Source organism: Carassius carassius, chromosome 26, assembly GCF_963082965.1.
Source record: "Carassius carassius chromosome 26, fCarCar2.1, whole genome shotgun sequence".
Classification (NCBI taxonomy): Eukaryota; Metazoa; Chordata; class Actinopteri; order Cypriniformes; family Cyprinidae; genus Carassius; species Carassius carassius.
The window spans coordinates 4082489-4096136 of record NC_081780.1 but is presented as its reverse complement, the minus strand read 5'-3'; the positions used below and the strand labels follow the sequence as shown (position 1 = coordinate 4096136).

Below are 13648 nucleotides of genomic sequence, written 5' to 3'. Positions count from 1 at the left end.
TGAAATCAACCAAGTCGGACTTCTGACTTCCTGGCATCAGACTAACTATTTCCCCTGATTGGTCCGAATGGATGGTGTTCATGTTCAGTAATCTTGTTTAAAAAAAGTGGGATGTCCCGAAAAAAAATTACATTTGCCATGAAAATAATTTTAGATTATGAAAATGCAAGATACACCTAAATATTTAAAGATGTGAAAAATAAAAATAATGTACTCAACAAATCATAAATTTTATTTGAAATTTCATTTCAAACAGTCAGCCAGTGATTTTATTCAAAAAGCCTAAGGATTTGTTTAGGAAATTAGTAACATGAAAACTTTGGATATAGAAAATTGTATGTGCAGTTTTCTTTATACATAAAATTTATCTCCTTTTAAATATGGCTACATTTTTTTTTTCTTTTGTAAAAAGTTTAAACCAGTTTGTGCCATGAAAACAGTATTTGATAAAAAAAACATGGAACGAAACACATAAATAAATAAATAAATAAATTTATTTATAATCTAATAATATAAATAAAATTTATAATTTATTTATTTATTTATAATTATAAAAATTTGAAAATATAAATATTAAAATTCCTAATCTTTTTTTAAAAATTTATTTTTTATCTTGAGTAGATACTCTTTACATATAAAATTTGTCATTTTAAATAATTTTTAAAACCAGATTTAATTGCCATGAAAATAGTCTTAGATGAGTTTTGTTTAATTTAAATTGGTTTTGTCCTTAAAGTCTTTAAAGTCTTTGTCCTTATTGTCATAGCTTATATTTTCTATTCCACAATCAAATTTGAGTATGTTTTCTGAATTATTGCTGATTTTTCTATGCAATAATAAAGTATAATGTTGTGATCTAAAGAGTTGGTACCAGAAAATCTGTCTCACCCATCTGTAATAGTGTGGCCTTCTTTGTACTGGACGGCAGACAGATGTGTTTGGCTCTAGATCTCTGGTTCACTCACACATTATCAGCTGGCTCGTGGCCAGTCCTTCAAGATGTTAATATGATTGCTGTTCTTTATATCTGTGTGTCTCTGTGATTGAATCCAGTGCTCTGATTGTCCTTGTTTTTCTACAGCTGCAACACAGAGAGCGACTGGAGTCAAATCCACGACAACATCATTAAGAAAGTCAACTCCAGATACAACCTCTCAGGATCCAACACGGGTGGGTCAGAAATTACCATTAATATAAGTCTGCCCACGTTTACATATCAGCATTTATTTTAATGTCCAGTTACTTGGTTACATGAAAAGAGGTCATTTGCATATATTCTTAAAGATACAGTAACAGCCTTTTTTTGTTGGGGGCTGGAAAATGGTCATGAAAACGTACTCGGTTACTAAACGTAACCTCGGTTCTCTCTAGAAGAGCGAACGAGTACTGCGTCTTAGCTAAGACGCTACGGGAAAAGTCTCTTTTCACGAAATACTGAAGCAAAAAATTATCCTTAATTTTGTATTTTTGTAAAGCGCATTTGCAGCAGTACACAGCCATAGGCGAGACGGCTCGTTCGCTCATTGGCTTGTTCTGCGGCAACTGCACAGCCTATCGAGCGCGGGCTGATGCAACATCAGACCAATAAGGGCGCTTCGCGCCCTTCTTGCCACTTCCCGCCGAAACGGGTGTGGCCCAACCTATAAAAGGAGCTCGAAAAGGCTGACTCACCTGATTTATTTCATCGCCGAAGCGAACCAGAGTGAATCGTGCGCACGGCAGAGAACGCAGTACTCGTTCGCTCTTCTAGAGAGAACCGAGGTTACGTTTAGTAACCGAGTACGTTCTCTTACGAGAGCTCTCTCGTACTGCGTCTTAGCTAAGACGCTACGGGAACCCAATGTAAAACGCCGTGCGCGCAGGGATCACACACCAATAAACCTGAAGCAACGCCCAGGATTTACAGTGCACAGTCACCTGAGGGACTCACAGAGAGTCCAGGACAGAAAAGGGAAAAAGCCCTCCGTCCCATATCTAGCAGCATCCGTAGATGCGGCAAAATGACATCACACAGCCGAGGCAAGGCCTGACCAATGTGGCAATGTGGGTCTTACGCAATACTGCCCATATAACAGTCGGCAGCGCATAGCGCTCGTGAACTCAGAATTCCCCTCAGGGCCCTGATTCGCCTATACCGACAGCAGCCTTGCTTGCAAGGCGGGAACCTCCAGGTTATAGAACCTGATAAATGTAGACGGCGAGGCCCAACCTGCCGCCATACATATATCCTGCAAGGAGATCCCAGTAGACCACGTCCACGACGAGGCGATGCCTCTTGTGGAGTGTGCTCTGACGCCCAACGGGCACTGAAGGCCCCTGGAAGCGTAAGCTAACGCTATGGCGTCAACTATCCATCTGGATAGAGTCTGTCTCGAAACAGCCATTCCCTTGGAACGCCCACCGAACGAGACAAATAGCTGCTCCGTCTGCCGAAAGGCAGCAGAGCGAGACACATAAGCTCTTAAAACCCTGACAGGGCAAAGAAGACTCGAGTCTCCATCCTCCCCTGACACCGGCAGGGCAGACAGGGCAATAACCTGAGCCCGAAACGGTGTGTTGAGGGATTTCGGCACATAACCGTGCCTAGGTTTGAGTATGACTCTTGAGTCATTGGGCCCAAACTCCAAGCACGACTGGCTCACCGAGAGCGCGTGCAAATCACCCACACACTTCACAGAAGCGAGAGCCAACAAGAATACTGTCTTGAACGACAGATGCTGAAGGCTAATCGATTGGATAGGCTTGAAAGGGGGACCTTTCAAGGCCTCCAAAACCGCCGCGAGGTCCCACATAGGGACTGACTATAGGGTCTGAGGAACCGGATGACTAAATCATTCCTTCCTATTGACTGACCGGACGCCGTTTCAGAAAACGCCGCGATGGCAGCCACATAAACTTTGAGCGTGGATGGGGCTCTGCCCTTATCCAACAGCTCCTGAAGGAAGGAGAGGACCTCCGTCACCTCACAACTAAGGGGTGAATAACCTCGAGCTGTGCACCAGCTGGAGAACACCGACCACTTCGAGGCATACAGACGTCGTGTCGACGGAGCTCTAGCCTGAGTGATGGTATTTAGCACTCTCACTGCGAGATCAGCGGGTAACCATTGAGTGCCCATACATAGAGGGACCACAACTCCGGTTGAGGGTGCCAAATCGAGCCCCTGGCCTGCGAGAGGAGGTCTCTCCTCAATGGTACCGGCCACGGGGCGACATCTGCTAACTGCATCAAATCTGGGAACCATGGTTGGTTCTTCCAAAGAGGTGCTACAAGCAGTATTGAACATCTCGTTTCTCTCACCCGTTCTATCACCTGCGGAAGGAGGGAGACGGGAGGGAACGCATAAAGCGGGCAGCACGGCCATCTCCGTGACAGCGCGCTTTCGTTCTTGGAAAAGAACGCGGGGCAGTGAGCGTCTTCGTGGGACGCAAAGAGGTCCACCTCCGCCATGCCAAATCTCTGCCACAACAGCCGGACTGTTTGCGGGTGTAGAGACCATTCGCCCGTAGGAACATTGCCTCTGGACAGCCTGTCTGGACCCAGATTCTGCAGTCCAGGCACATGCACTGCTCTCAGCGAGCACACGTTGCGCTGAGCCCAAATCAGGAGGCGTTCCGTCAGCCTGCACAGGTTTCGGGACCCGAGACCGACCTGGCGATTTATGTAGGACACCACGGACATGTTGTCCGAACGGACTATGACGTGGTGATCCTTGATATGGGGACAAAAGCGCGTCAGCGCGTTCTCCACTGCCAGCATTTCCAGGCAGTTGATATGATGGAGCTTTTCCCATTCTGACCATAGGCCAAAGGACGGTCTGCCTTCGAGCAGCGCTCCCCATCCCGAAGTGGAGGCGTCCGTCGACACCATTTTCACACTCGGGGAAGTCCCCAGGCTTACACCTGATCGGTACCAGCCGTTCGCTGTCCAAGGTGCTAGAGCCGCAACACAGCTCTGATCGACCTTGAAATGCAGCCGGCCAGACGCCCACGCTCTGCGCGGCACCCGAGCCTTCAGCCAGAACTGCAGGGGGCGCATGCGGAGCAGGCCCAGCCGCAGAACCGGAGATGCTGAGGCCATGAAACCCAGCATCTTTTGACAGTGTTTGAGCGCCACAGTCGCGCCACAGCGGAAAGAACTCGCTGCACGCTGAATGCCCATCGCGCGCTGTGGTGACAGCCGCGCCGTCATGGAACACGAGTTCAGAACTATACCCAGAAACAGGATCGTCTGACTGGGGTTCAGCGAACTCTTCACCCAATTGACACTGAGGCCGAGCTTCTCGAGGTGATCGAGTAAAACGGCTCTGTGGTCCATGAGCTCCGCTCATGATCGGGCCAGAACCAGCCAGTCGTCCAAATAATTCAGCACTCGTGTGCCTCTGAGTCTAAGAGGAGCGAGCGCTGCATCCATGCACCTCGTAAACGTACGAGGAGCTACGGACAAGCCGAATGGCAGGACTGCAAACTGGTATGCCTGGCCCTCGAAGGCGAATCTCAAATATCGCCTGTGGTTTGACGCTATCTGTATTTGAAAATACGCGTCCTTCAGATCTATTGACATGAACCAGTCCCCTCTGCGAATCTGCGCGAGGAGCTTCCTGGTCGTGAGCATTTTGAAACTGCGTTTCATCAATGCCTGTTCAGCTGTCTTAGATCCAGTATGGGCCGGAGACCCCCGTCTCTCTTGGGCATCAGAAAGTATCTGCTGTACAGCCCTCCCTCGCTTTGAGACACAGGCTCTACAGCCCCTTTGCTCAACAGTTTTGATATTTCGGCCCGAAGTATGTGTGCTACTTCTGTTTTGACCGTAGTTTCGACGCGCGCTGAAAAGCACGGTGGGCGTCGAGAAAACTGTAGCGTGTAGCCTCTCTTTATAATGCCTAGCACCCAATCCGAAACCCCTGGAAGCACTGACCATGCATTTGCATGAATGGCTAAGGGCTGGATGCGAAACGCGCTCTGTTGACTGGGCAACGGCGGCGCTCGAGTGTGCTGCGCATCTGAGGCGGGGAGCGCGCTGATCACAGCGGGCAGATCGCTCTTCCTCGACCCCGTTCCGGCACTTAACCGACTGGAGGGAGGCTGAGCGGGTCCCGTGGGGCTCGATATATCTGCGAGTAACCGTGGGCTGCATGTGTGCACTTTTACCACTTTAAACTCGCTGTCTGCCTGTGCAGAATGTACATGCACGGGCCTCGTTTTTACAGAAGCCCCGCGCCGTATGTGACATAGTGTATGTGGGCACTGGGAAGTGGGCACGTTTACTATGCGGCGCGCTCGACCGATCTGTGTCGATCTTATGTGCGCTAGCCCTGTGTGCAGGGCTGTGCTTATATGTGGAGATGGGCACTGGGTAGTGGGCATCGTCACTGCATTTATAGCACCATCGGCCGTGGCCGGACGAGCATGCGCGGGTTTCGTTTTTACAGAAACCACATGACGCGTGTGACATAGTAATTGTGGGCACTGAGGGGTGGGCACGTTTACTATGCAGTGTGCGCGACCGACTTGAGTCGACATTATGGGCGCAGGCCCTGTGTGCAGGGCTGTGCTTACATGTGGAGATGGGCACTGAGGAGTGGGCATCGTCACTACATTTATAGCACCATCGGCCGTGGCCGGACGAACGTGCACGGGTTTCGTTTTTACAGAAACCACATGACGCGTGTGACATAGTGATTGTGGGCACTGAGGAGTGGGCACGTCTACTATGTAGTGCGCGTGATCGACTTGAGTCGCTTTTATAGGCGCGAGCCCTGTGTGAAGGGCTGTGCTTATATGCGGAGATGGGCACTGAGCAGTGGGCATCGTCACTACATTTATAGCACCATCGGCCGTGGCCGGACGAACGTGCACGGGTTTCGTTTTTACAGAAACCACATGACGCGTGTGACATAGTGATTGTGGGCACTGAGGAGTGGGCACGTCTACTATGTAGTGCGCGTGATCGACTTGAGTCGCTTTTATATGCGCGAGCCCTGTGTGAAGGGCTGTGCTTATATGCGGAGATGGGCACTGAGCAGTGGGCATCGTCACTACATTTATAGCACCATCGGCCGTGGCCGGGACACCAGAAATTACACCTTTTTCGGGAAATATCTGGGTAGCCGTGATAACGGTTTTCGTGTGCAGGCAAGCGGGCAACCGTACAGGCTTGCGCATTGCAAACAACGCTGAAATAGTCACAATCTCTGGAAACTGAAACAGCGGCGCGCTTAGGTGAGAGCCCGGCCGCAGCGGAACTCGTACACCGGCGCTTCGATGAAGCAGCCATCGTGTGTAGTGCCGACGCAGCGTCATGCAGCATGCGTAGATGGCTTTCCCAGGATGGCTTCGGGGCTCCCGGCCTCACCGTAATCCTCTGCCGCGGTCCCCGCGGCGCGGGGCGACGGCCAGTAGAGCGAGAACGGGGGTCTCGAGCTGCGTTGCTGAAGCTGTTGTGATAACGGCTTTTGTGTGCAGGCAAGCGGGCAACTGTGCAGGCTTGCGCATTGCAGAAAACGCTGAGACAGTCACAATTCCTGGAACTGAAACAGCGGCGCGCTTGAGTGAGAGCTCGGCCACAGCGGAACTCGTACACCTGCGCTTCGATGAAGCAGCCATCGTTAGTAGCGCCGACGCAGCGTCACACAGGAGGCTTTAGATGGCAACACCGCTTTTGCCGCCGTCCAGCAGAGGGCGGACAAAGGTGCGTCGCTATCGCCTGTTCCACCGGCGGAAGTGAGTGGTAGTTCCTGTTTTTAGCATCATCAGTGTGGAGAATGCTAGTGAGACAGACGAACGAGTTCGTGCTGAATATGGAGCGTTCCAAGCCTTCGCCACCTCTTCGTGAAGCTCAGGAAGAAATGAGGCGGGCTTTGAGAAGTACGCTCATCCGAAAGGGAAATACCATCCAGCCGGGAACGAGAGGGGGGGGCGCTGGTGCAAACCACTCGCGGCCGAGACTCATCGCGGCCAACACGATCATTCGCCCCGGCTCCTTCTCGATGTCAGCTCGTCTGCTGGGCTTCTGAGCAGAAGGCGCGAGATCCTCGGAGCTCGCCCAGCCCTCACTGCCCGAAGCTAGCAGAGAGCGCGTGTCCTCTTCCCCCGACGCGGCCCTGAGATCGACTTCCTCGGACGACGCGCCGGCAAACAGCGGGCGCTGCCCACCGGGAAGCGATGCAGGGGGGGCCGGTGAAGCAGGGCGAACCGGCGAGCTCGGTTGAGCTGAAGACGGTTCCGGAATCCGCTGGAAGCGATGCTTTTACGGCGCCTCAGCGCAGCGGAGAATGCAGGCTCAGAGAAAAAGGCCAGGCGAGTCCTCAGAGTCACCATGGCAACAGCTCGCAGTGGGGGCATCCGCCGTCAGCGAGCGAGCGCTGCATGATCTTCACCCAGGCAGGAGACACAGATGACGTACCGGTCTCCCTCGCTGAGTGGGGCTCTGACGAGCCGCAGGAAGGCATCTTAAAAAAGACGCGAGCTCTTTTACGAGTGTGTGTCGCAGGGCGAACACACACACACACATAAAGAACAGCTTGTATATAACAGGATTGAAAGGATATAGGCGCCGGATAGCGCAGCAGGAACGGCAATGGAAGGCGGCGATGCCAGCAGCTTCAGAATGGCTCGTCCTGCTGATGTGCTTTCTCAGACGGCGCTTGCTTCCTCCGTGATCCAGCGATGCGTGAGCTTCGCTGAAGAGATGAAAAATCAGGTGAGTCAGCCTTTTCGAGCTCCTTTTATAGGTTGGGCCACACCCGTTTCGGCGGGAAGTGGCAAGAAGGGCGCGAAGCGCCCTTATTGGTCTGATGTTGCATCAGCCCGCGCTCGATAGGCTGTGCAGTTGCCGCAGAACAAGCCAATGAGCGAACGAGCCGTCTCGCCTATGGCTGTGTACTGCTGCAAATGCGCTTTACAAAAATACAAAATTAAGGATAATTTTTTGCTTCAGTATTTCGTGAAAAGAGACTTTTCCCGTAGCGTCTTAGCTAAGACGCAGTACGAGAGAGCTCTCGTAAGAGAACCCCAATTAATACTGTGTTATGTGCATGAAACGTTAATAAACATTACAAGTGGACTGTAATTGTAAACTTTGTATTGTATAATGTTATAAAGTGTATTTTCCCCTTAAATTAAATGCCCCCATTTTCATCATAATGCTTGTGTATGCGGTTCGCCAGCAGTGGTGTCTGGCGGTGTTATAAAGATGCTCAGCTCTCCCAGAAACCTCATTTGCATGATGACTCGAAGTTAATAATTTTAGATCTGAAGAAGCATGAAAAGACCCTCAGGGTGGCTTATCCAAACAGCTACACAAGGTAATACATTTTATTCCGGCAGAAAAAAATAAAAAGAGATGCACATGAAGAAGCATAAGCATCCAGATGGTAGATTTGCAGCTTTTTTGCGTTTTCTGCATTTTCTGAGAAGAGCTTGTAATTGTACGCGGCACCTCCACATCCGTTGTGGAATAATCACGTCGCAAAAACAGGGAATACATTAATTATGACTGACTCACGGTCATTTATTCAGCAAACAGTGAGCAGTAATGCACACAAAAGATGCATTTTGATACATTTCAGATTTAATCCAAATGAACAAAGATATGATTTCTGCTGATGTATGAAATTATTCAATGCAGGTTTGTTAAACGCCTGCTCATGCGGTTGAAATGAGATCACATCCTTACTATGATAGTCACTCATCAGCTGTGACATTTCTATTAGATTAATCTCTACCACATCAGTTACGCTGAGCAGAACAAAGAAACCGCTTTATCAGGACCTTTTTAAACATTATGATAATGATTATGATAATGGCCTGAAAATAAATTATCTGTACTTAGACTGTAATTATAGAACTATGTTACATTAGAGAGCACTGAATATGTATAGTACTTGTAAAAAAAAATACAAATTTTTTAAATTTATAGCCAATTAAATTGAATTGAATTTAATTTAATGATTTAATTAATTGAACTAATTGATTAATTTTTATTTAATGTGATTATATTTTAATTTAAAACGTTGTCTTAATTTAATTTCATTTAATTTTCAAGTAACATTTTTATTTCAAATCTTAACTTAATTGTTAAATTTTAAATTTTAATTTAATTTTAAATTTATAATTTATTTTGCTTTATTTATTGCTAATTGTATTTTATTAACATTTTTAACAAAAATGTTGCCTTGATTGGAGACAATACTAAAGGGCTTCACAGTTTAATTTAAATTAATTCATTTCATTTAAAATATTATTTTAATCTTATTATTAAAAAAAATAAATAAATATATATATTTTATTATATTATTTAATATAGATATATATTTTTTTTAATTAAAAATTGATTTGATTTTATACTTTGATATCCATAAATGCATCTTACTATACAGTGACTTAAATATCTTATGCATTGTGCATTTGGATAGAACATCTTATTAATCATTGTCTTCTAATTGCTGAGAAGTAAACACACACTAGTAACATAACATTTCCATTTGGGTAGGTTTAGATTGACTCAGTTCCCATGTGCACACTCTGAATCTGTCTGTGTGATTAATGACGACGTTGTGCGAGCTCAGTAGTTGAATAATTTTCCAATAATACTTCTCTGACCCTGTGCCATCAAACAGCGATTATAGAGCATAAAGCCATTTTCCATTGAGTATGTGCCAGATGAGGTTTATGATCAACCTCGGCGCTGTTTAAGAACATCATTAAGGAATGAGCACAGACCCTGATGCATGTTTTAGAATCACTTTACTGTCATGTACCGATGGCCTTTTCATCCTAAGACGCCCAGTTTTCCAATGTTCAGCAAAACTCAGACCTGACTGCTCAGACGACAAGGAAAACAGGTTAAATATGGCCGGAAATAGTTTTTATTCATATTTTGAAAAAGTTTTTTCCCCCACTTTTAAATGTTTCATTTCAATAATTTAATAATGATTATTATTAAAATAAATAATCTTTTAATGTTCATTTTAAATTCAAGTAACTAAAATATTTTGAATAGTTTTAGTGGTTGTTTTTATCCATGCGGACGCTTCTTGGCATCTTGATCATCTCATTCATTTTCATGTGGTTTATAAAAAGTGGTTTATTCATGTGGGCAGTTCTGGGCTGATAATGTGTTTTTTGGTACATCACATCACTTCCACATCATTACATGTGAATATTCATTACTGATGTCACAAAACAAGCGCAGTTTATCCAAATGCAAACCACTCAGATATTAACCAGAAACACTGCCAAAACTCTTCTGGACAGAATACAACCAGGCAAAATTGACATTTATCACAACCTCTCAAAACAAGTGAGTCTAGTCTGGGAGGATTATTATATTCAGAGCTCTCCAGTGAATACCTGTGAATATTCATCATGTGCAGATGCAAAGTTTTCTCAGTGCCGGTCTTTTGGGTAAAGGTCCATTCATTAAGTGACTGATTCAAGAAATCTGTGAATAATCATATGTAATTAGCTCATATTATGCTGTGTTTGTTTCCAAATGAATGAGTTTGGATGTGTGTGTTCAATCCAGGTCTGGCGGTGGCACTTCAGTTGCTGCATGGAGACATCGAGCAGCTGCGGAGAGAATACATGGTGCTCTTCACCAGAGGAGTGTCCATTACCAAAAAACTAGGCTTCTCTGATGTCATCATGCCAGGTGAAAAAACCTACTTTGTTTTTGCTTGTATGCTTATATACTACACAACCATTCAAATGTCTGGGGTTGAGAAGTTTTAAATGTTTTTAAAATAAATCTCCTATATGCTCACCAAGGCTGCATTGATTTGATACAGTAAAACCAATAATAATGTGAAATATTATTACAATTTTAAATACTTGTTTTCTGTTTGAATGTATTTGAAGATGTAGTTTATTTCTGTGATCAAAGCTGAATTTTCAGCATCATTACTCCAGCCTTCTGAGTCAAGTGATCCTTCAGAAATCATTCTGATATGCTGATTTAGTGTTAAAGTATAATTTATTATTATCATCAATGATGAAAACAGTTGTGCTGCTTCATATTTTTGGAAATCCTGATATATTTTTAGGATTTAAAAAGGGCGTGTAGAGAAAAGAAATCTCTGATAGCCGAGGCACTCCTTAATTAAAATGTCTTTAATGAAAAAATGACATGTCCTAAATGGACAACTTTAAAATGCCCACGCGTAGCGGCATGAGGCCTTCTTCAGGGCATAGTGAAGCAGATAAAAAACTGATCTTATAATGATAAAGACACACAGGTAGAAGCAAACACACAGGTGCTGACAATCAATGTTGAAGGTCTGCAGGTAATTGCTAGGACACGCCTCTCACACGGTTCTCTGCACTAAAGCTATTAGTCACAATAATAAACAGAAACACAGGCAACAGATAACATGCATACCTCTCACCTGGTTCTCAACACAGAAGCTATTGGTCACAATACTAAACAAAGAAGCAGCAGCATGCATATACATTCATGCAATATATTACTAGGGCACGCCTCCCACCTGATTCTCAGTACTAAAGCTGTTGGTCACAATGTAAGAAAAAACACAAGCAACAGGTAGCATGCATATATTCATGTATACACATTCATGCATACAAATGCATACACATATACATATACAATACATATGAAAAGTGAGTAATCACAGGAAAGAACAATGTTCCAAAATCACAGAAAAGGTCTATAATCTATCTCCTCATTTAATCCTGGATAGTGCATTGCTTTAAAACTCCATATCCAAAAGGTTTCACGCTGCAATAACTGTTTTAAAATATCACCTCCACGTATTGATTTTTTAATAATTTCAATTCCCTGAGTTCTCAAAGATGAAGGGTCACTATGGTGTATTTCTTTATAATGTTTGGCCATAGGGTAATCTTCGTTATTGACTCGAATTGCGTATTTGTGTTCATAGAACCGCTCTTTTAGTTTTCTTTTAGTTCTGCCCACATAGAAACACCCACATGGGCATTGTAGGCGGTAGACCACATATTCAGAGTTGCAGTTAATAAAACCATTAGTCTTAAATTCTCTCTGCGTTCTCAGATCACAAAAAGTCTTACTTTGAATGACACCCTCACAATGACTGCAAGATCCACACCTATAGGTTCCCCACAACCCTTTTTCTAGCCATGTTTTTTGTCTAGGACCTGGAAGGTAACTTCTTACAAGTTTGTCCCTTATGGATGGTGCCTTCTTGAACACAGTCATCGGCGGCTCTGGAAAAACGTCTTTCAGAATAGAATCACTTTGAATTAACCCCCAATTGGACTTAATTATTTGTTTCATTTCAGAGGCACTACTACTATATTGGGTAACAAAGACAGGTCTAGAGTTGTTTTTAGCCATGTCTTTCCTCCGCTTTTTTTTCTTTAGTAGATCAGAGCGTGTTGTGGATCGTGCTTTTATTTTTGCTTTTTCTATTGTCATTGGTGAGTAGCCCCTAGCCCTGAACCTTAATGTCATATCTTGAGCCTGCATTTCGAAATCAGAGTCATTATTGCAGATGCGTCTAAGACGCTGAAATTGTCCAAAAGGAATGTTATCTTTCAGGCTCCTTAGATGGAAGCTATCAGCCCTCAATAAAGTGTTTCTATCTGTGCTTTTCCTATACATTGTTGTGTGCAAAAGATTATTGTCATCTATGGAGATAGTCAAGTCCAAAAAATTAATAGATGTTTTTGAATGTTCAATTGATAATTTTATGTTAGGGTTAGTTGTATTGACATACTCATGAAACTGCAAAAGTTCTTCCTCATTCCCAGACCAAACAAAGAGGATATCATCAATAAAGCGTCCCCAAAATATTATCTTGTCACAGAATTTGTTACTAGATCGATTATATATGTATTGCTCTTCCCAGTGACCTAAAAGTAAATTAGCGTAATTAGGAGCAAAACATGCACCCATCGCTGTGCCCTTGAGCTGTCTAAAGAAATCATCTTGGAAGAGGAATACATTATTGTGTAAAATCCATTCTGTGAGAGAAAGTAAAAAATGGTTGGGTGGTGATGTCTCCGACCTATGTAACAAAAAATGTTGTAAGGCTGATAGGCCTTCCTGGTGGTCAATATTGGTATATAGGGAGGCTACATCTAGAGTCACCAAATAACAATTTTTGACATTTGTGATATTCATAAGTTTACATAGCACATCAGTAGTGTCTTCAATGAAAGAGGGGAGATCCCGCACTAGAGGTTTTATAAAAAAGTCCACTAATTGGGAGCAGGGCTCAGTCAAAGATCCATTGCCTGAAATAATGGGTCTACCCTCAGGTTGTTCTAAATTCTTATGGATCTTAGGCAACATGTAGAAACATGGCATTTGGGGATTCTCATTCATTAGAAAAGCAAATTCATTGTCTGAGATCCATTTTTGGTCTCTACCCAAGGATAAAATGTCCCTCAGTTCGTTTTTCATTTTTACAATTGGATTTCTCTGCAATTGTTCATAATAAATATTATTTCCTAATTGTCTTTGAGCTTCAGTAATATATGACCATTTATCCATTACTACAACCGCACCCCCTTTAGGATAATATTTTTAGGATTCTTTTATAAATACAAAAGCTTAATAGAAAAGCATTTATTTGAAATAAAAATATTGTGTAAGATATTATACAAGTCACTTTTGATCAATTCAATGCATCCTTGCTGAATAAAAG

General features: G+C 44.2%; 1 protein-coding gene across 4 annotated transcripts in view; it reads left to right on the top strand.

Moving 5' to 3' along the window:
* Positions 1 to 13648, top strand: part of LOC132105556 (dedicator of cytokinesis protein 4-like) — a 98185-nt gene that overhangs the window by 40712 nt on the left and 43825 nt on the right. For all 4 annotated transcript variants that reach the window (XM_059510755.1, XM_059510756.1, XM_059510752.1 and 1 more), the window contains exons 12-13: positions 1082 to 1170; positions 10528 to 10653. In XM_059510755.1, coding sequence (XP_059366738.1) covers positions 1082 to 1170; positions 10528 to 10653 — 215 coding nt within the window. The remainder of the gene's footprint in view (positions 1 to 1081; positions 1171 to 10527; positions 10654 to 13648) is intronic.